Source organism: Neofelis nebulosa, chromosome 9 (assembly GCF_028018385.1).
Source record: "Neofelis nebulosa isolate mNeoNeb1 chromosome 9, mNeoNeb1.pri, whole genome shotgun sequence".
Lineage (NCBI taxonomy): Eukaryota > Metazoa > Chordata > Mammalia > Carnivora > Felidae > Neofelis > Neofelis nebulosa.
Genome location: NC_080790.1, coordinates 72,961,223 through 72,983,123, shown reverse-complemented (window position 1 = coordinate 72,983,123; position 21,901 = coordinate 72,961,223). Strand labels below are relative to the sequence as shown.

General features: G+C 39.8%; 1 protein-coding gene across 5 annotated transcripts in view; it reads left to right on the top strand.

Annotated features, from left to right (window-relative positions):
* The window catches only part of STON1 (stonin 1), a 51,894-nt gene extending 30,526 nt beyond the window's left edge, over nucleotides 1-21,368 (top strand). For all 5 annotated transcript variants that reach the window (XM_058684155.1, XM_058684158.1, XM_058684157.1 and 2 more), the window contains exons 2-4: nucleotides 5,761-7,735; nucleotides 15,617-15,819; nucleotides 18,326-21,368. In XM_058684155.1, the coding sequence (XP_058540138.1) occupies nucleotides 5,806-7,735; nucleotides 15,617-15,819; nucleotides 18,326-18,400 (2,208 nt within the window). In that variant the 5' untranslated portion in view covers nucleotides 5,761-5,805 and the 3' untranslated portion in view covers nucleotides 18,401-21,368. The remainder of the gene's footprint in view (nucleotides 1-5,760; nucleotides 7,736-15,616; nucleotides 15,820-18,325) is intronic.
* The last annotated feature ends 533 nt before the right edge of the window (nucleotides 21,369-21,901 follow it).

Here is a 21,901-nt window from a genome sequence, read left to right as displayed (position 1 = left end):
TGACTGCTAATAGGTACAGGTATATTTTGGGGGTGATAAGAACATTCTGGAAATAGTGGTGATGGCTATACAACTCTGAATACACTAAACACTACTGAATTGTCATTTTTTTAAAAAAAAGGATAAATTTTAGTGTGTGAATTGTATCTTAATAAAGTTGTTATTAAAAAAAATCTTAGTTCTGTCTCTTATCAGTGAGACAGCTTTAGGCAATGACTCTAAACCCAAGTAATCTCAGCTATGAAATGGAAATGATATATACCTCCCAGGGTTGTTTTGATAAATTAGGTCATGAATCTCAAAATGTTTCAAACCTATAAACCTCACATATTTGGGGGGCTGTCAATAGGTTATAGGTTCATTATAAATTGGGTTTCTATCTTCTGTATTTTCTGCAACACTAGTAAGGTCTGACTACACAGTCCTCATTCATATACTTCCTGAATTGATGAAAAAGTGTTGTAGGTTTTTTTTAGTGGTGGTAAAAAATAACAAATTTTTAACAATTTGTTTACCCTCTTAACATATTTTTAAGTGTATAGTTCAGTATTATTAACTATATGCACACTGTTTTACAACAAATTCCTAGCACTCTTTCATCTTGCACAACTACAACTCTGTACCCATTGAACAGCCACCCCTTTCCCCTCTCCTCACCCCACCCCACCATTCTCCTTTCTGCTTCTATGCAGTTGATCTCTCTCCTTCTCTCTCTCTCTCTTTTGCATTTGACTACTTTAGATACCTCATGTAAGTGGAATCATAGAGTATTTGCCTTTTTGTGACTGGCTTGTTTCATTTAACATAATGTTCTTAAGGTTCATTTATGTTATGGCATGTGCCAGAATTTCCTTACTTTTTAAGGCTGAATAATATTCATTGTATGTATATATACCACATTTTCTTCACCCATTCATCAGGTGATGGACATTTAGGTTGTTTCCACCTCTTGGCTGTTGGGAATAATGCTGAAATGAACAGAAGAGTGCAGATATCTCTTGGAGATCCTGTTTTCAATTTTCTTGGATAAATTTACATAAGTGGGATTGCTGGCTCATATACATGGTAGTTCTATTTAAAAAATTTTGAGGGGCCTCTATGCTGTTTTCTCAGTTCCCACCAACAATCCACAAGGGTTCTAATTTCTCCACATCCTTGTCAACACTTGTTATTTTATGTTTTTTGTTTGGTTTTGTTTGGTTTTATTTTGGGTTCATTTTGGTAACGGCCATCCTAACATGTATAAGGTGATATTGTGGTTTTGATTTGCATTTCCCTGGTGATTAGTGATGCTGAGCATCTTTTAATATACCTGTTATCCATTTGTGTGTCTTCTTTGGAGAAATGTCTACTCAAGTCTGTTGCCCATTTTTAAATTGTTTGTTGTTGTTATTGAGCAGTAGTTCCTTATACCTTTTGGATTTAAACCCTCATCAGATATATGGTTTGTAAATATTTTCTCCCATTCCATGGATTTTCACTCTGTTAATTGGTTCCTTTTCTGTACAGAAGCTTTTTAGTTTGATGTAGTCCCACTTGTCTATTTTTGCATTTGTTGCTTGTACTTTTGGTATCCTGTCCAAGAAATCATTGCCAAGACCAAGCTTTTCCTCTTGTTTTTTTTTAATAGGAGTTTTATAATTTCAGGTTTTATGTTTAAGTCTTATGCTTTTGTTTCTTGTACTTTTGGTACCCTATCCAAGAAATCATTGCCAAAACTAATGTCATCAAGCTTTCCTCTTTTTTTTTTATAGGAGGTTTATAATATCAGGTCTTATGTTTAAGTCTTAATGTTTATAATCCATTTATAATTGTTTTTTGTGTATGATATAAAATAAGGGTCCGATGTCATTTTTTTTTTTTTTTTATTACATGTGGATATCTGTTTTCCCAACACAGTTTGTTGAAGAGACTATCCTTTCCTCATTGTATAATCTTGGCACCTTTGTTGAGGATCATTTGACCTTGTGTATGGGTTTATTTCTGGAATTAATATTCTGCTCCATTGGTCTCTTTATCTGCTTTTATGCCAGTACTATACTGTTTTGAGTACCATAGCTTTGTAATATGTTTCAAAGTTAGAGTGTGTAAAGCCTCCACCTTTATCTTTCTCAAGATTGTTTTGGCTATTCAAAGACCTTTGGGATTCGATATGTATTTTATGATTGTTTTTTCTATTTCTGCAAAATGTCATTTTGATAGGGATTGCACTGAATCTGTAGATTGCTTTGGGTAGTGTGGACATTTTAACAATATTAAGTCTTCCCATTTATGAATGTGAGATATCTTTTTATGTCTTGTTTAATTTCATTCAGCAACATTACTTTGTAGTTTTCAATGTAAAAGTCTTTTTCCCCTTTAAAAAAAAAACAGGGGTGCCTGCATAGCTCAGTCTGACTCTTGCTTTTGGCTCAGGTCATCGTCTTGTGGTTCATGAGTTCAAGCCCCCACATCACGCATGAAGCCTGCTTGGGATTTTCTCTCGACCGCCCCTTCCTCTCCCCTTCCCCACTTGTGTGTGCACATGCATGCTATCTCTCTCAAATACACTTAAAAAGAAGTCTTTTGGGGCACTTGGGTGGCTCAGTTGGTTGAGTGTTCAACTTTGGCTCAGGTCATGATCTCAGGGTTCATGAGTTCGAGCCCAGCATCAGGCTCTGTGCTGACAGTGCAGAGCCTGCAGCCTGCTTCAGATTCTGTGTCTCCTTCTCTCTCTGACCCTTCCCTGCTCATGCTCTGTCTCTGTCTCTCAAAAATAAACATTAAAAAAAAGTCTTTTGCCCTTTTTTGTTTATTTCTAAGTGTTTTATTATTTTTTTGATGCTATTGTACATGGGATTGTTTTCTTAATTTTGTTTTTGGATTGTTAATTGTATGTGTATAGAAATGCAACTTATTTTTGTTTGTTGATTTTGTATCCTGCAACTTTAATTTGTTTATCAGTTCTAACGTGTGTGTGTGTGGAATTATTAGGGCTTTCTACATATAAGGTCAGATCATCTATAAACAGACAAAATGTAACTTCTTCCTTTTTAATTTAGTTGCCTTTTATTTCTTTTTCTTGCCTAATTGCTCTTGTTAAGACTTCCAGTACTGTGTAAATAGAAGTGGCAAGAGTGAGCATCCTTGCCTTGTTCCTGATTTTAGAGGGAAAGCTTTCAGTTTTTCACCATTGAGTATGCTGTTAGTTACCATGGGCTTTTCATAGATGGCCTTTATTATTATGTTAAAGTAATTTCCTTCTATTCCCAGTTTGTTCAGTGGTTTCTTATCATGAAAAGGCATTAGAGTTTGTCAGGTGCTTTTTTTGTATTTATTGAGGTGATCATGTGATATTTATCCTTTGTTCTGTTGATGTGATGTATTGCTGTGTTGATTTTCATATGTTGGAAATATCCTTGCATCACAAGGATAAATCCCACTTGGTAATAGTGTATGATCCTTTTAATCTGCTGTTGAAGTTGACTTGCTAATATTTTGTTGAGGATTTTGCATTCATGAGGGATATTGGCCTGTAGTTTTCTTTTCTTGTAGTGTCTTTGGCTTTGGTGTCAGAGCAATGCCGGCCTCATAAAATGAGTGTGAAAGTGTTCCCTCCTCTTCAGTTTCTTGGAAGAGTTTGAGAAGGATTGGTGTTAATTCTTCTCTAAATGTTTGGTAGATTCTCCAGTGAAACCATCTGGGTCTGAGCTTTTATTTTTTGGGAGGTTTTGACTACCACTTCAGTCTCTTCACTAATTACAGATCTGGTCAGATTTCTTGTTATTTTATGATTCAGTCATTGTCGGTGTATGTTTCTAGGAATTTGTCCATTTCTTCTTGGTTATCCACATTGTTGGCATATAGTTGTTCATAATGGTCAATAATAAAATAATAAAATAATCATTTATTTTATTTCTGTGACATAAGTTTTTTTTTAATTCTTTGTAATGTTTATTTATTTTTGAGAGAGAGAGAGAGAAAAAGCGTGAGCTGGGGAGGGGCAGAGAGAGAGAGAGAGAGAATGAGAGACAAAGAATCCGAAGCAGTCTCCAGGCTCTGAGCTGTTGGCACAGAGTCTGATGCAGGGTCCAAACCCACAAACTGTGAGATCATGACTTGAGCCAAAGTCGGATGCTTACCCCTGAGCCACCCAGGCGCCCCTCTGTGACATAAGTTTAATGTCACATCTTTCATTTCTGGCTTTGAGGATTTTCTTTTTTTCTCCATCTAGCTAAAAGTTTGTCAATTTTCTTGATCTTTAAAAAAAAAAAAACACAACTCTTAGTTTTCCTTTTTTTTTCTATTTTATATTCTCTACTCCATTTACTTCTGCCATAATGTTTATTCTTTCTTTTCTTCCTTTAACTTTGGGCTTAGTTTGTTTTTCTAGTTCCTTGAGCTGTAACATTAGGTTGTTTATCTGAGATCTTTTTTAATAATAAACTCCACTCTTTCTATTGCTTTTGCTACATCCATAAGTTTTGGTTTGTTGTGTTTTCACTTTGCTTACCTCAAAATATTTTCTGATTTCCCTTTTGATTCTTCTTTGGCCTATTAGTTGTTCAAGAGTGTGTTGTTCAATTTCTACATTTGTGAATTTTCCAGTTTTCCTCCATCTGTTGATTTCCAGTTTCATTCTGATGTGGTCAGACAGGATATTGTATATGATTACAGTCTTCTTAAATTTGTTAAGACTTGTTTTGTGACATAACATGTGATCTGTCCTGGAGGATGTTTTGTGTATGCTTACGAAGAACATGTATTCTTTAAAAAAAAATTGTTTTTAACGTTTATTTACTTTTGGAAGACAGAGAGAAACAGAGTATGAGCAGGGGAGGGGCAGAGAGAGAGGGAGATACAGAATCCGAAACAGGCTCCAGGCTCTGAGCTGTCAGTAGTGCAGGGCTAGAACTCATGAACCGTTAGATCATGACCTGAGTCGAAGTTGGAAGCTCAACCAACTGAGCCACCCAGGTGACCCAAGAACATATATTCTGCTGCTGTTGTGTGGAAATGTCCACTTGGTCTGTTGTGTTGTTCAAGTCCTCTGTTTCTTTGTGGATGTTCTATCCATTATTGAAAATGGAGGATTGAAATTCTGATATTATTGTGTTGCTATTACTGTCTTCAGTTTTTTAATGTTTGTTTCATATATTTGGGTGCTCTGATGTTGGCTTTATATATACTTGTAATTGTTATATCTTCCTGGTGAACTGGCCCTTTTATCATTATATATGTCCTTCATTGTCTCTTGTGACAGTTTTTGATGTAAAGTCTATTTTGTCCAATGTTAGTATGGCCACTCCTGCCTGCTCTCATTTTGTTTCTGTTTGTGTAGAGTATCTTTTTACATCCTTTTACTTTCAACTGAAAGTGTGTCCTTAAATCTCAAATGAGTCTCTAGTACACAGCATATGGTTAGATCTTGCATTTTTTTAAAAAATCCATTTAGCCATCAGAAGTATTACAGTTCTTAAGCATTTATTTGAACTCAGTCAATCTGTAAATCTTGTTGCTTTTATTTTTATTCTTTTGTTTTTTAACTTTTATTTGTGACAACATTTTATTCTATTTATTTATTTATTTTGTAAGTAAGCTCTGTGCCCAGAATGGGGGCTTGAACTCATGATCCCGAGATCAAGAGTGGCATGCTCTACTGACTCAGCCAGCCAGGTGCCCCTGGTTGCTTTTAAATCACCTATTTCTCAGAACTAAAGTAACTGGAATTTTCTCCTCCTCCTCATTTAATATTCTTATTATCTCTTTCTCCTTTAACAGACACCATATCTGATTCATTGACAAGACCACAATCTGATTCCAAAGATGTGTTCCACAAACCCAGGCAACTGGGTCACATTTGATGATGACCCTGCTTTTCAATCTTCTCAAAAGTCAAAGAATTTACCTCTGGAGAATCAAGGCATTTGTAGGCCAAATGGACTTAAGCTGAACCTCTCTGGTGCTAAGGAGTTTCCCAGTGGATCTTCCTCTGCCAGCAATACCCCCCTCTCCTCTCCCATCATAGACTTTTACTTTAGTCCAGGACCTCCAAGTAACTCTCCTCTTTCTACACCTACGAAGGACTTCCCAGGTATTCCTGGCATCCCCAAAGCAGGGACTCATATGCTTTATCCTATCCCAGAATCATCCTCAAACAGTCCACTTACAATATCAGGAGCAGGCTCTTCCTTATTGCCTAGCAAACCAACTTGTTTATCCCATGCTTCCTTACCCAGTGACCACTCATGTACACATCCAGCTCCCAAAGTGGGTCTTCTGGAAGAAGTTAGCCCTCCCCAGGCTGAAAGCCTAGGGTTTCAAAGTGATACTCCCCAGTTTCAGTATTTTCGGGAGGACTGTGCTTTTTCAAGTCCATTTTGGAAAGATGAAGGCAGTGCTTCCCAGTTCATCTTTGACCCTTCAGGAAGCAGAAAGGCTTACCCACCAAGAGACAAAGAGATGCCTATCGATCAAAAAAGCTTAAATCAGTGTTCACTCAACTATATCTGTGAGAAGCTTGAACATCTTCAATCAGCTGAGAACCAAGACTCATATGGAAATTTGTCTATGCAGTCTCTGTATGGTGAAGACACTGCCTCTTCCTTTGTCCCCCCCATGCTCTTCAGGAGTCAGCCAAAACCCGGATGGTCTTTTATGTTGAGAATTCCCGAGAAGAAGAACATGATGTCTTCCCGTCAGTGGGGACCAATTTTTCTAAAAGTCTTACCTGGAGGAATTTTGCAAATGTATTATGAGAAGGGGTTAGAAAAACCATTTAAGGAGTTACAGCTCGATCCACATTGCAGGCTTTCTGAACCAAAAGTTGAGAACTGTAGTGTGGCAGGAAAAATCCATACTGTGAAGATTGAACACGTGTCTTACACAGAAAAAAGGAAATACCATTCTAAGACAGAAGTAGTTCATGAACCAGACATCGAACAGATGCTGAAGTTGGGGTCCACAGAGTACCACGATTTCCTTGACTTCCTGACTACTGTGGAGGAGGAGCTGACAAAGCTGCCAGCTAGTTCAAAACCAAAAAAGAACTATGAGGAACAAGAAATTTCCCTAGAAATTGTGGACAACTTTTGGGGCAAAATCACTAAAGAAGAAGGAAAATTGGTTGAAAGTGCTGTCATAACTCAGATCTATTGCCTCTCTTTTGTAAATGGGAACACAGAATGCTTTTTAACCTTGAATGACCTTGAGCTGCAGAAGCGAAATGATCGCTACTTTGAAAAAGACCCAGAAAAGAAGGGGATTGATATTCTCGACTATCATTTTCATAAGTGTGTGAAAGCACAAGAATTCGGGCAATCAAGAATCATTAAGTTTGTACCACTGGATGCCTGCCGGTTTGAACTGATGCGTTTTAAGACTTTGTATAACGGGGAGGATCTTCCCTTTTCCCTGAAGTCTGTAGTGGTTGTCCAGGGGGCGTATGTGGAGCTTCAGGCCTTTGTCAACATGGCCCCATTGGCTCAGAGATCTTCCTCTGCCAGTTCCTTGAGGTCCTGTGACAACATAATGATACACTTTCCTGTCCCATCACAGTGGATCAAGGCCCTCTGGACCATGAACCTCCAGAGGCAGAAGTCCCTGAAAGCCAAAATGAACCGCCGGGCATGTCTAGGGAGTTTACATGAACCTGAATCAGAACCTGTTATACAGGTCACTGTGGGGTCAGCAAAATATGAGAGTGCCTACCGGGCCGTGGTATGGAAGATAGACCGGCTTCCTGATAAAAATTCAAGTAAATATTTAATACCCCAAGTTGATTTTCACATGAAATAGCTTAAACGTTTTCACTTGTCTCCTTGGGTTGAAACCAGGCTGAGATAGATAACTTCAGTCCATTGATGCCTTGCTTATATCGCCTGGTAGGAGGTGGAACATTTAGTCAAACAGCTGATTTATTTTTGTTCTCTGTGCCTATTTCTACCAGATAAGTTTACCTTAAAACAAATTTTTTAATACCATAAAAAAAAATCCTAAGCTAAGATTTTGTTGTGAATGGTGGCACTGAGGGAAAATTTCTAGTTGGACTTTTTGACATCAACCACCAACCTCAAATATTAAAAATATTGCTCACAGAGCTAAGATTCCCCAATTAACCTTTAAAGATCTCTCATCTGTGAATATACCTGAACTTTTTTTGTATTCTCAGCCAGTACCACATTCTCCTTAGGTTTTATTCCCTCCTATTTCAAAATAAGATTGCCTTTCAGTTTTACCCAAATTGATTTCATTGGCTGAATTAATTTGGCCATATTGGCTAGTTGTTTCAGAATTAAGTAGACAACAGCCCAAGCATTAAAAATTCAGTTAATTTTTAAATTTTCTTGCCAAGAAAACAATGAATCTAGAAATTCAGAACTTTAAAAGTAGAGTCCTAGCACTGCATTTATTTCAGAATAGTAACTTAGTTGTGGGTGTATATAATAGAGCAAAAAAGCAAACTTTGAAATTAAGGCTGCTCCCTGTTTTAGTCCAGTTATTTCTAGCAGAACATTGGGTTATGGAGCTAATTTGGGGGATCTGAGTTGATGTATTCACTCATTCAGTCAAACCTTTACTGAGCACATCAGGTAAACCAAGTGCCACATTGGGTGCCAGGGCTAAAGATAAATAAGATCTGATCCCTGCTTCTAAATAGTTCACAGCTGGTCTAGTCCTTCAGGGAAAATTAATTTCATTTTAGGACCCTTCAGGCTGTGGATTTCAGAAGAAGCATTTTTATTTGGGGCAGACCTATAGCAGTGTTTCTCAAACTTGGCTGTATGTTAGGATAGCCTGAGAGCTTTCAAATAATTTTCATGTCCAGGCTCTACTCCATGCCAATTAAATTGGAATGTCTGAGGGAGGGGCCTAAGCACCTGTATGTTTCTAGGGCTCCCCAGGTGAACCTGATGTGTGCCAGGGTTGAGAGACCCTGCTCTGCAGGCCTTGCAGTGTTCTGGGGGAAGGAAGAGCAAGCTCCAGACTATGATGGATTTGAGGGGTAGCATGGACCATGTGTTTGGGGAGTGCAGGACCACCTTGTCTGACTTGCAGTTTGCTGGCTTAACACCTGTCTTCTGATTGTAGCTCGGGCAAGGGACAGGGCCCAGTAGGCGAGAGACACAGCTGGGTGGCTGAAGAGCCCCAGGCCCTTGTGCAAAAGGGAAGCCCCTGCGCAGTCGTCCTCCCTGACACCGCCTCCACTTCTCGGTTTATGGCGAATTCTGCTCTGCAGTGTTCTCATGACTCATATTAGTTATGGTTCTAGTCCCAAGGAACATCAAGGACAGCTCAGGCTTAAGGCAGGGTGAGGTGGTGATGGGGTGGCATGGTCACATTGGATGGCTTCTAGTGGTGCCTCCTGGTCAACTCCTGTGTGATGGGAATATCTTCCGTGACACAATCCACAGAGGTGGTGTTTCCTGCCTTTTATAACTTTGCTGGAGAAGCAAGTTAAAACCATTCTCAGGTTATCTTCATCCTAGGGAAACAAGTTTTGAAGTTTTGAGTACAAAGTTCCAAATGATCTATTCTCAAAGTCATCTGTGCTACTTTTAGATGAAAGGGGTTATAGAAATCATAATATTATTGCTTTTTATTTTGCTAAAGGCAAAGGGAAAGAGAGGAAGGCAGGCTGGAATACCTACTGTAATCTCCTCAACCCATACATGTCTCCTGATGTCTGGGTGATAACCTGACTCCTGATTATGCCTCAGAGAGGAGCACTAGGGGCTCATCCTGCTGGCCTGTCCAGGTGGGGTCAAGAGGGACAGGGGACAGGCTCACAAAGAACCCATTCCAGCTGTTCTGCCTCAGAGCAGACACTCCTGCTAGACCCAATCAGGGCAACCATGCTTATTTTTCAAAGTGAGAACCCATAGGAATCATTTATTTGGAAGCAGAACAACATGTAAATGTTCTTGTGAAAATGATCCTGTATTTTTATAACCTGTATTTTCCCAGAGCTAATGGTATAGTTAATTGATTCATTCACCAAGAATTTATTGAGAAGAAGACCCATTCATTCCACAAACTTCCTGTAGGTACTGGCTCTGTGCTGGGTGCTTGGGAGACAGATGCAGACATGCTTCCCACTTCCAGAAATGTAGCAGCCTAGTAGGGGAGACTGACCTGGAAGCAAGTATGAAAATACACTATGTGGAAGTGTGCTGTATGCTAGGCATGTACAAGTGTATATAGTAGGGATTCCAGAGAAAGGAGTGATAAACTGCAGGGGACACTAGAGTTAAACCTGGTGTGGAAGAATCAGTAGGATTCTATCAGGGATAGAAAAAGCAGAATCAGACATGTAGGTGGGGGATCTTAGTTATCTTTTGGGACTGAGGCAGGAAGGACACTGTGAGCCATGCCTTGGGGTATGGAGTTTGTCAGCACGGCTTCTGGAGTGTTTTCAGGCTCTACTGTGACAGAATCATCCATGTTTCAACCATCCTTTCTGTTTTAGGAAGTCAGGCATACAATGCAGAGGAGAAATTCAGGAGCAGATTATAGACATAGGGAGGCCTGATGAACAATGCCAGTGGCAGTGGGAGCGCCCAGAAGGAGTGAGGGATGGGTGAGAAATTCAGAGGAGGTGCCCCCATGAAAAGGACAGATTACCTGTGGGTATGGGGGACAGAAGGGGTGCAAGGAGGTTGAGGGCTCTGGCTTTGGTGAATAGGTGATCCATAGTGCCATTGGCTGAAATCACTTGGGATCCTCTCTTTACTCCTTTTAAGATCTGTTTCTCAGCCCTGGCAGCATATTAGAGTCCTTAGAATCATTAGAGATTTAATTTATTTTTGGGACAGAGAGAGACAGAGCATGAATGGGGGAGGGGCAGAGAGAGAGGGAGACACAGAATCGGAAACAGGCTCCAGGCTCCGAGCCATCAGCCCAGAGCCTGACGCGGGGCTTGAACTCACAGACCGCGAGATCGTGACCTGGCTGAAGTCGGACGCTTAACCGACTGCGCCACCCAGGCGCCCCTCATTAGAGCTTTAAAAACAGACCCGTATTTAGGCCCCATCCTGACCAATCAGGCTCTGTGGGAGTGAGGCCCACATACTGGTGCTTGTAAAAGGCATGCAGCCAGGGTTGAGAACCCCTGACCTGGTAGCTCTGCTGTGACACCTGTTCTGGTCCTCTAGGCACAGGTCCTTCCCCCCCTGCTCTGTGTCCCTGGGTCTCCTTGAGTCTTTCTTGCCTACCACCCACATTTGCTAGCAGCTGAGCTCGCTACGAACAGTTACAAGAGTGGATGTTCCCAGAGAGGCTGGCCTTCAGGAATTCTAGAAGACGGTCATAGCACCAGGCATTCCAGTCAATTATATGGTGATAATTCACAGAACAAATCCTTTGGGATCAAAGATGCTTTGTTCAGATCAGATCTGTGGGCCAAAAGGGGGCCTAGACAAAAGGCAGGGGGGCTGTGGCAGGTGCAGTCTAGAGGGGCAGGGAGAACCTGGGCTGGAGCAGGACACTGGTGATCCTGTGGTCTGTCATGTGGCTTCACCATGTGGGTGGGGAGGGTAATGCAAAGACTGAGAGGGTGCCTGGCAATTTGCCTGTGAAGAAGTGTAGAAAGAGTAAAGTTGGGGCAGAGAGGAAATCTTTATCCTAAGACAGTGCTTCTTAAACTTTTGTGTGCATGTGAATCGCTTTTAATTTGAATTATTAAAAAAAATGTTTATTTATTTTGACAGAGAGAGAGAGAATGAGCCAGGGCGAGGCAGAGGGAGAGGGAGAATCCCAAGCAGGCTCTGAGCTCAGATCCCAATGCTGGGCCCAACCTCATGACCATGAGATCATGATCTGAGCTGAAATCAAGAGTTGGACACTTAACTGACTGAGCCACCCAGGTGCCCTGTGAATCACCTTTTTAAAATGTAGACTGATGGGGCGCCTGGGTGGCTCAGTCGGTTAAGCGTCCGACTTCAGCTCAGGTCATGATCTCGCGGTCGGTGAATTCGAGCCCTGTGTCAGGCTCTGTGCTGACCGCTCAGAGCCTGGAGCCTGTTTCGGATTCTGTGTCTCCCTCTCTCTCTGACCCTCCCCCGTTCATGCTCTGTCTCTCTCTGTCTCAAAAATAAATAAACGTTAAAAAAATTTTTTTAAATGTAGACTGAGGTCCCCTGAATCCCACACTGCTCAGGTGATACAAATGCTGCTGGCTCACGGGCCATGCAAAGAGTAGCAGATTATTTGAATGCATCTCTAGTTCTCTATACAATTTTTAAATCAATTGGGTGTTTAAAGAATAGGATCTTTTTAAAAAGTCTTTAAAACATTACCCTTTTTAAGCAAGTTTCTGAACAACCAGTACTATTAGAAAAAAATATTTTAAAACTGGAAACTGAAAGAATATATGAACTAGTCTACTAGTTTATATATATATAATGCTTTTCCTCCTGTGAGTTTTTGAGATCAGGATTGACCTTTCCTTTTCACTTCCATGTGATTTCAAGGGAGGTGGGAAGGGCTACTGGCCTTTTACCAGCATGCCAGTGCTTAATATTCTTTTAACAAAGTGGGCAGGTCTTTGATTTCACAGCAAAGGATGGCCTGGTAGCCCCATCCTTTGTGGGGGTGGGGGTGGGGTGGGGAGGACAGATGGGAACACTGGTTAGTCACAGGAGGTGCAGAGAGCATAGAATTAGAAAGGGGAGTGGGAGTGGTAAGGGGGGTGCCAATTAATATATCTGTCTCTTACCTTCCCATGTTACCAATTTTTAGAGAAAGCTTGCTTGTTTTCATGCTGTCATCTGCACATTGGTTGCCCTCTCCCCACTTGTGTCATCCTCCTGCCATTCATTCCCTCCAACTCTCAACAATTCACTTTCAGATGTGAAATATTTTAGTTCAAGAAGGACCGTCCATATACTTAGTAGACCGAGGTGGTTTGTGATTTACCTTCCCAGTCCGAAATTTGGAGAGTAACCATTACCAAAGCCCTAGAGTGCCCCCTGCTGGAAACTACTGAGATAGATAACCTGATGTCCCTCTATCTTCTATTCATTTGTTCACGAATTTGACAAATATCCTTTGAGCCTTAAATGTGCCAGACATTGTGCTAAGGACAGATATGATACCTCTTTGCACAGAGATCAAAGTCTAAAGGGGGAGTGTGTGATTAAACACTGTAGAGTATTTAGAGTTTTAAAAAGCCAGGAAAAACATGCCAGAAAACTTGAAGGGAAAAATGCTCTCCTTTATCTTTTACCAATTTTTTAGGAAAGCAGGTAGAAAAAGTTTGTTGCTAACATTTTTGGAATACTACTAGGTCTTCAATGTGAGTAATCTCGAGTGCAAAAGTTCCAAAAGAATTTTTTTCCTTTAAAATGTGAATATCAGGGGCACCTGGGCACTCAGTCGGTTAAGTGTCCAACTCTTGGTTTTGGCTCAGGTCATGATCTCACGTTTGGTAAGATCGAGCCCTGCGTCAGGCTCTTTGCTGACAGTGCAGATCCTGCTTGGGATTTCCTCTCTCCCTCTCTCCCTGCCCGTCCCCTGCTCACTCACGTTCTTTCTCTCTTTCAAAAGAAACTTAAAAAAATATGACAGATTAAAAAAATAAAATGTGACTATCAAATTAGACCATCTCCAATATCATTTCCAGTCTGAAAGTATAGAATTCATGGTCCCTTCATTATCAAAATTGTAGTAGTTAAATAAAAATAGTGGATTTATAATTGAAGAGCATTTTGCAAAGTAATCATATGCAGCCAGCACTTCTGTACAGCTATAGTATACCATGGCTCTCATGCTCCACGTGTGCCCACTGGTTTGTTTAATCCTCTGAACAATCCTGTAAGGTTCATGTTATCATCACCAACATCATAACTCCCATTAAAAAAAAATTTTTTTTAACGTTTATTCATCTTTGAGAGACAGAGAGAGACAGAGCATGAGTGGGGAAGGGATAGAGAGAGGGAGACACAGAATCCAAAGCAGACTCCGGGCTCCGAGCTGTCAGCACAGAGCCCGACGCGGGGCTTGAACTCACGAACTGCAAGATCATGACCTGAGCCAAAGTCAGACGTTCAACCGACTGAGACACCCAGGCGCCCCTCATCACTCCCGTGTTTAGATGAGGAAACAGGCTCAGACAGACCAAGTAACTTGCCTAGGATTACAGCTGTTAATTAGCAGAGTTGGGATTGGGCTGTGCACAATCTGGGTCCAGTGTTTGTGTTCTTAGCCACCGTGCCATAAAGGACCTAAGAGTGCCTGAATTAAGTTTAAATAAGTTTACTGCCTCCTTGCTGCAGACTGCAGACTAGAAAGGGTAATGGATTATGGAATCTCCCCTGGGTGTGTATGTGTGTGAATAAAGTTCTCACTTGCCTGCAGTGATCTGTGTAGCTTAGAGCACCTCAGAGGCCGTGGCTGTCCTGCGCTACATGTAAGTGGTGGAGATGGCTAATGAGCAGCTGTTGGTTAATTGATTGATGACTTCTCAAGGCCTTTTACAGCCTTAGAATTCTATTAGTTTCTCTACAAGGAACAGGTTGTAAGGAGTGAAAGGCAATTTATCTTTTAAGAATTAAGTGGAATCCTTTAAACCCTTGTTTTTGTGCCTAGAGCTATCTTCTGATGGAAGTGTTCTTTCTTGAGGTATGTCAGTGGTAAAGTAATTTAATCTGGCTTTTCAAATAACTGTCATCTCATACATTTATTTAAGTAAAGATAGCTGCGCTGGGTATGTAGGTGCTGTGGACGACACAACAGAATCACACAACTTTGTAGAGTTACTACAGTGATTGCACTGAAAACATATATATTTTTTACTCTATGGTAACACGTGCACACACACACATACATACATGTTACACGGCCCCACTTAAAATCGTTGCGTATATCCAATGTCCCTGGGTCTGGCGCAGAGCCTGGCCTAGCAGAGGCTAGATGCTCCATACATGGCAAATGGAATTAAGTGGAAACAAATATTAGATTGAAGCACTGAAAGCAAATATGCCTATCTCTACACTGTACATCCATTCCAGGCAAAGCTTTTGGAGGGTGAGCGAGAATTACCCTAGTAAAGAATAATCCATTCTACTGAAAAAAGAATTCTTGGCCTAGAGTAGTTTCCAAAATGTAATGCAATTTTTGTAAACTTTACTTTAAAAAGTTAGAAATTTTAATGATGTGACCCAATTTGGGCTGAAGTTTACCTTTGCATTATCTATTAAGAAACAGTGGTGAGAAAATGAATAAGTTAAGAATTATTGTAAGAGCTTATTCAGTCTACTTAAGGGAAAGAGGTTTTTTTTTAAACACATTCCATGTATATTATAGCCAAATAATGATGCTTAATATAAATATTAGTCATATGTAATTAAAGAAACTTAATATGCTTTTAATTAAAAACACTTTAGGAGTTAATATATCATATATATAGTAATGAGTTTGTACTTCTTTTAAAGCCAGTAGTTATAAAATGCAGATAGATTTCCCCTAGTTGGTGCAAAATCGTGAATTTTGATGGTATGTTGTTTAAATGGAATTTATGCCACTTTCATTATAGTGCTAACAGAATTGTTTATTAAGGAGAGGGATGGATACTTCTTATGCTTAGGAGAAATGTTCAACGGCCATTGAAATCCTTTGATCATTTGCTTTTTTCTTCAAGGTCCTGATCATCCCCATTGCTTGTCATACAAACTAGAACTTGGATCAGACCAAGAAATTCCCTCTGATTGGTATCCATTTGCTACTGTTCAGTTTGGAATGCTTGACACCTGTGCCTCAGGGACAGAGGTCAGGTCTCTGGGTGTGGAGAGTGATTTCCAGCCACAGAAACATGTTCATCAGAGAGCTTGCTACAACATTCAGGTATATCCCAAAGCTCTTTGGTTGAAGTTGAAGCTTCTGGAGCTGTGGCCTAATTTGGCATTAGATATTTGTTTTGCCCTTTTGAATGACTGTGTATATGTATATGTATGTGTGTTTATGTGACCTAGAAAAGAACCCCATCCTGGAAACCTGATGGTCACCAGTAAGCCAAGTTTCTCTCAGTTCTAGAAAATGTCAGGAGCTTGAGCACCAGTGCCACTTAATTCAGCACTCGATGAAAAACAAGGCGTTAAAAACAAATTCACATTCCAGAAGCATCTTTGTAATAAAAATTATGTTAGAATAACATTTTTCAAGATGTGTTCTATGGAACACACATAGTGATCCAAGAGAAAAGTAAGTTGGGGAATGCTATACACTAAATTAATGCTAAGTGAAGGCTCTGAGAAGTCCTGCAATAAAGAAACTTGTTAGACTTAACTCAGTTTCTCCCAACTCATTGCTTATTGAATCTTGTCTCTGTGGGCATGTACATGTGGAACACCTGTCAGTATCTTCTGGAATAGTATTCTGTGGAGCACCCTTTGGGAAATACTGAGTTATTCTACTAATGTTAAGTGTTTACCATCAGCTCTTCTGCATTTTTATGCCAGATGAGTTAAAGAGTGACATACACTTGCATCTGTTTGTTTGTTTGTTTGTTTCTTTCTTTCTTTCTTTTTCTTTCTTTCTTTTTTTACTTGCACCTATTTCTAAACTTGCTTTTCCTTTTCATCTTCAAAGTTAGTAAATAATAGAGGTAACTTCTGTCACATATTTCCCCCAGTGTCTTGAAATGGTGTGATTATATAAGACATCATCAACACCAATGGGTGGGTTTATGATATACTAATAGAATTCAGGGTTTTTTCTTTATTTTGGACCATCTGTTTATAAGCCTATATGTTTGGGACCAGTGATTTTTTTTTCTATTGATAAAATTAATTATGGGTGAGTACCATTGTGTGCAGCCCCTTTGGGATGGAAGGACTTAGTCCCTCAGCAGCTGGGAATTGCCCTGCTGAAGAAAGCTGCCTTGGCCTGGGTCACACCCCCTTCCTGGTGGATGCAGGTGTATTAATACCCTCTTGCCTCAGCTTGGGTTAACTCTGCAGCCCTCCTAGCTTCAGCTCACCTGGCTAGAGCCTTTATGGTGACTGCATTACAGCCCGACTTCTTTCTGTCTGCTTCCTTCCCTCCCTTTCCTCCACCAACAGACATTGACCCCGACAGTATTCCCCAGGTACACTTTCCACATGCCGGTCTCCATCTCAGAGTCTGCTTCTTGGAGAACCTGACCTGTCACACTAGATGTATCAGTACTAGATGTGACTGAAATGTGGGTCAAATACAATGGAGAATTCATTGATCCCTACTTTCCTATGCATGGGTCCTTCCAGTTTCCTATTGTTTTAGAGGACAGCCCAAAATTATATAACAGAGTCCCTGCTGCTTTAATAGTATTTACTAATTGATCCACACTTGGTGACAGGCGGTTTCAAAATGTCACCTTCTATTTAATAAGTATTTGAGCGATTTCAAAGTGCCAGGTACCACTCTAGATGCTGGAGACACAAAACTGAACAAGACACAGGTCCCTGACCTCGTGAAGCATACCTTCTAGTCGGGGAGCAAAACATAGTTTGTAAACAAATAAATAGTTTCACATAGTGACAGATTCTAAGAAGAGAATAAAATAGGGGACTAAGATAGAGAATGATGGAGGGCTTCCTTATCTCAGGTGGCCCAGGAGGGCCTCTCTGTGAAGCAGTAACACTTGAGATGAAATGAAAAAGATGAGGGGCAGGTGGATGGTTCTGTCCATCTGGTTTACTAGTTTGTAAAGTAGTTCATTTTAATTAGAAGATTTTGGGTGAGTTATAAATTTCAAGGGGGCCAAAGGCTCCATATATGATACTTGGGGGTATAGTTTTTCACACATCTATCCAGGACTCTAAATGTCTTATCAGTGTATGTATTCTGTGTACTTTTCTTTTTTTTTATTTTTTTATTTTTTAAAAAAAATTTTTTTTTTTTCAACATTTTTTATTTATTTTTGGGACAGAGAGAGACAGAGCATGAACGGGGGAGGGGCAGAGAGAGAGGGAGACACAGAATCAGAAACAGGCTCCAGGCTCCGAGCCATCAGCCCAGAGCCTGACGCGGGGCTCGAACTCACGGACCGCGAGATCGTGACCTGGCTGAAGTCGGACGCCTAACCGACTGCACCACCCAGGCGCCCCAGTTCTGTGTACTTTTCTAAACCCTATGTCTGACTTAGAAGGGAGGAGAGTTTCAGTCCTCTACAAGATCTGACCCTAGAGGGAAGGATTTGCGAAGCTCAAGAGGAGAGCAGGCTGCCTCACTCGGGGCTAGCATGACACCGTGGAGGCACTGTGTGTCCAAAGGATGAGGTGGCTGCGGTCCTTGCCACATGCATGAAGTAGGACTGAACAGTGTTAGTTCTGTGTTTGTTAATGTTGCCATGTTTCGCTTTCGCATACAGGTTGAAATAGAAAAGAAGAGGATTAAAATCGATGGAGAAGACCCAGATAAAGCTGGTGACTGCGTAACTCAGTAGAGTGGAAAGAGTAAATGATGACCCACTTTTCAAATATGCAATTGACAGAAACCATACAAAGATCTGCTCTGTGCCGTGGAAATTACTTCTGAATAGAGGGGTTCGGACAGGTCCAATGGCCTTGTTTAGAGAAGTGGAGACCTGAAAGCAAACAATCTGTATTTTATGCTTTTGATATGTTTGTGCTGCAGGAGTTTCATCTAAAATGTGTCTATAGTTTGTATGATGTCTTTGTTTCCCATTAAAACTCAGAGTCACTGTTACTCAATGTGTTACCGGACAACCAGCTTGGCTAAAGGGTTTTGGAGTTTTTCATTACTCAGTGGCTCACTGTTTTGCACTCTGGATCACCTGGGGGCCACATTTATTATCTTCCAGTCCCGTCTCTTCTTGCTCTTCTTAGCACCTCTACTGGAGGGTGAGGCATTCAAAGGAGACATAAAGCGAAATACTCAATTTTCCCTCTTGCTCATCTGTGGAATGTGGCTAGGTGTAGAATGAGGCTGAAACCACAGGCTAAAATGGAGATGTGGAAGCATCTGATTTTGAATAATTTATCTTCCTGTCCTCTTCCTACATTGGTGAGTAATCATCGACTGTATTTGGTACCTGTCTTTCCCCACAGTGTTATCATTTTCAAAATGTATTTGTGTTCTGGTGTGTGTTGCAAAGAAGCTATTTCTGTTGATATACATATTTTAGTACAAGTCACTAAGACATATTGCCTTTTGCTTGGAGAGATTCCTTTCAGAATGGAATGGTATTGGACACTAGTTAAAATATTTATGTATATTAGAGATGAATTTTTAAAGTTCATGAATATTGTCTCCCAAAAGTACAGGCTCTAAGAATGTATTTTTGATAAAGTATTATTTGTAATTAACATAAGCCTCTCTTGAGTAGAAGTCTAAATGATATTATGATTATTTTATGCTTGTACTGCTATCATGCTATTTATGCTAATTCTGCTTAATTTAGAGTATTTTTCTTTAAAAGATGAAGAAAATGAAAGACACTAGATTATTCTACCTGAATTTTTACGAGGTGACATCTCTATTCTTCCAAGTCAGGTAAATGCTTGGTTTCTAATAAAAAACCAATAGCATCAGCAGATCAAATTCTGTTTATAATTTTCTTTCAATATTTACAGTGAAAGGTCAGACTTAAAATCTATGAATTCCATATTCTACAGATTTTTTAGTCCGAAAAAACAATGCCCTCCATGTGGTATTATACACCTTCAATTTATATTGAATCTTAAATATGATTAGGAGGGATATTTCCCTATTTATCAGATATCTTTTGAGTCAGAGCTGATGATATAATAATGTTCTTTCAAACAGCATTTATTTGTTCGCCCACAGACTTGATGTCATATGTTTTATTTAATATTGTACTACATTCATTTTAATCTGTTCAAAACAGATTAAAAACAAACACTTCTGATAACCTGTATCAATCAGCGGATTTTATTGCTCATCATTATTTTACTTTAAAAACAGAGAATGCAAAAGTTGACTGTTAAAATGAATTGGTATTGTTCTTTTAAACTTCACTTGATACAGTACGCATAATGTCATATGTTGGAGACTCACTGTTGATTGCATGGGAGGGGAAATTTGTGTGTGTGTCACTAGAAAAAAAAATTCCACTATCTTTCCCCATCATCTGGTGTGGCACATTCTGGAGTGACTGCAGTCATGCTCAGAACAAATATGGAGGCAGGCTGGACCTGATGCTGTTCCATGATCCCAGGGAAGTCAGCTGGGTTAGTTACTGCCATTCCTTTTACATCTGTTTTATGGCATCCTGCCCGTAAAGAACTCAGAGTCTGATTCAGATGAACTTAATGAATATTTACACTTCCAAATAATTTCAGCAAAGCATTCAATTAATCACCTCTCATGCTTCACAGGTTGCCCAGTATTTGTGGGTACCTCACTGCTGGGGTCATTTACCCACCAGCCACCCAGCCTTTGGAGCATCTCAAGATTCAGTGTTGAAAACGCAGTAACAAAAAGGCTGACTAAAGCTCAAATTGGTTTCTGCAGCAATGCAAAGGTTGATAGCATTAACAGCAGGGTGCTACAGCATAATTGTTAATTTGCACATCTATTAGGATCTTTAAATATTCATTACTTAGCGTTAAATTAACATTCTGTGAAGGGAAGAGAGGCTTTTTAATACAATTCTTCTGACCTCAGAAATGGCAGAAGGTCAAATGTGACCATGGTGCTCTAAGTGAAAAATCAGGTGGAATTCATTTAGACTTACAAATTAAGAAGTGAAATTTCCTTTGTCAGAAACTAAATGATAATCTTCAAAACAACAACAACCCCCCTGCTTTTAAGTTGGGGAGGGAGGAAGGATGTGTGTGAAGGAGGAAATCCTTTCTAGTGTTTTAATTTAGGTCATTTAGATCAACCCTTTATGAGTTTGACCATTTGGGGATCAGTTGTTTGATGGATACAATGGCAGAGTTCCAAGGAGTTGACCAGTATGAGACTAGATGTTCTGCTCTGGTTGCCTTACCAGTCAAAGGATCATACTAACCATGTAAATGAATTCATGGCTTGATGGTTACCTGATCATTTGTACAGGTCTGAATTTAAGTACATGTCCTTTTTCTATGAGAATGAAAATAGTTGATCCATTAAAAATGTATGAAAATAATTACCTTCCAGCACATAAATAAAGGCTAGCATTTTGACCTGATTTATATATTGGGACAGTTTTAGGGTTTTAGTTTCCTCCATTCTGGAACTGTATTTATGATACAGCCCTTTTTCTTATAAATTCAGTTAGAAGGTCTTCCTTAACAATAAGTATTACTATATCTTACTCAAAATATGATTTTATGTCATAGCAATACAAATATAAAACAGGTTGAGCCTTAATAATCATGTAACAAAATATTTTGTAGATTGCATATTGATTTTTTAAAATTAAAGATGTATTTCAAATGGTTCTTGCTGTGCAATGGACTTATATCTGTTTTTGCAAGGTCTGGGACTGTTTTTTTTTTTTTTTTGTATGAAATCAATTTCAAGGATCTTAAACAATTGACTCTGTCAGGCAAATGTATAGTGCTTCATTATTAAGGAGTCACTGAACACGGAATCTTGGCACATTCTGGAAAAATAACACCATCAAACTACAATCTGTGATGTGAAAGGATGATTTTTAAAAGAGGGTATAGTCGGGGCGCCTGGGTGGCGCAGTCGGTTAAGCGTCCGGCTTCAGCCAGGTCACGATCTCACGGTCCGTGAGTTCGAGCCCCGCGTCAGGCTCTGGGCTGATGGCTCAGAGCCTGGAGCCTGTTTCCGATTCTGTGTCTCCCTCTCTCTGTCCCTCCCCCGTTCATGCTCTGTCTCTCTCTGTCCCAAAAATAAATAAACGTTGAAAAAAAAAAAAAAAAAAAAAATAAAAGAGGGTATAGTCATTACTCTCATAAAAAAATATACATATATATATATATATATATATATATATATATATGGA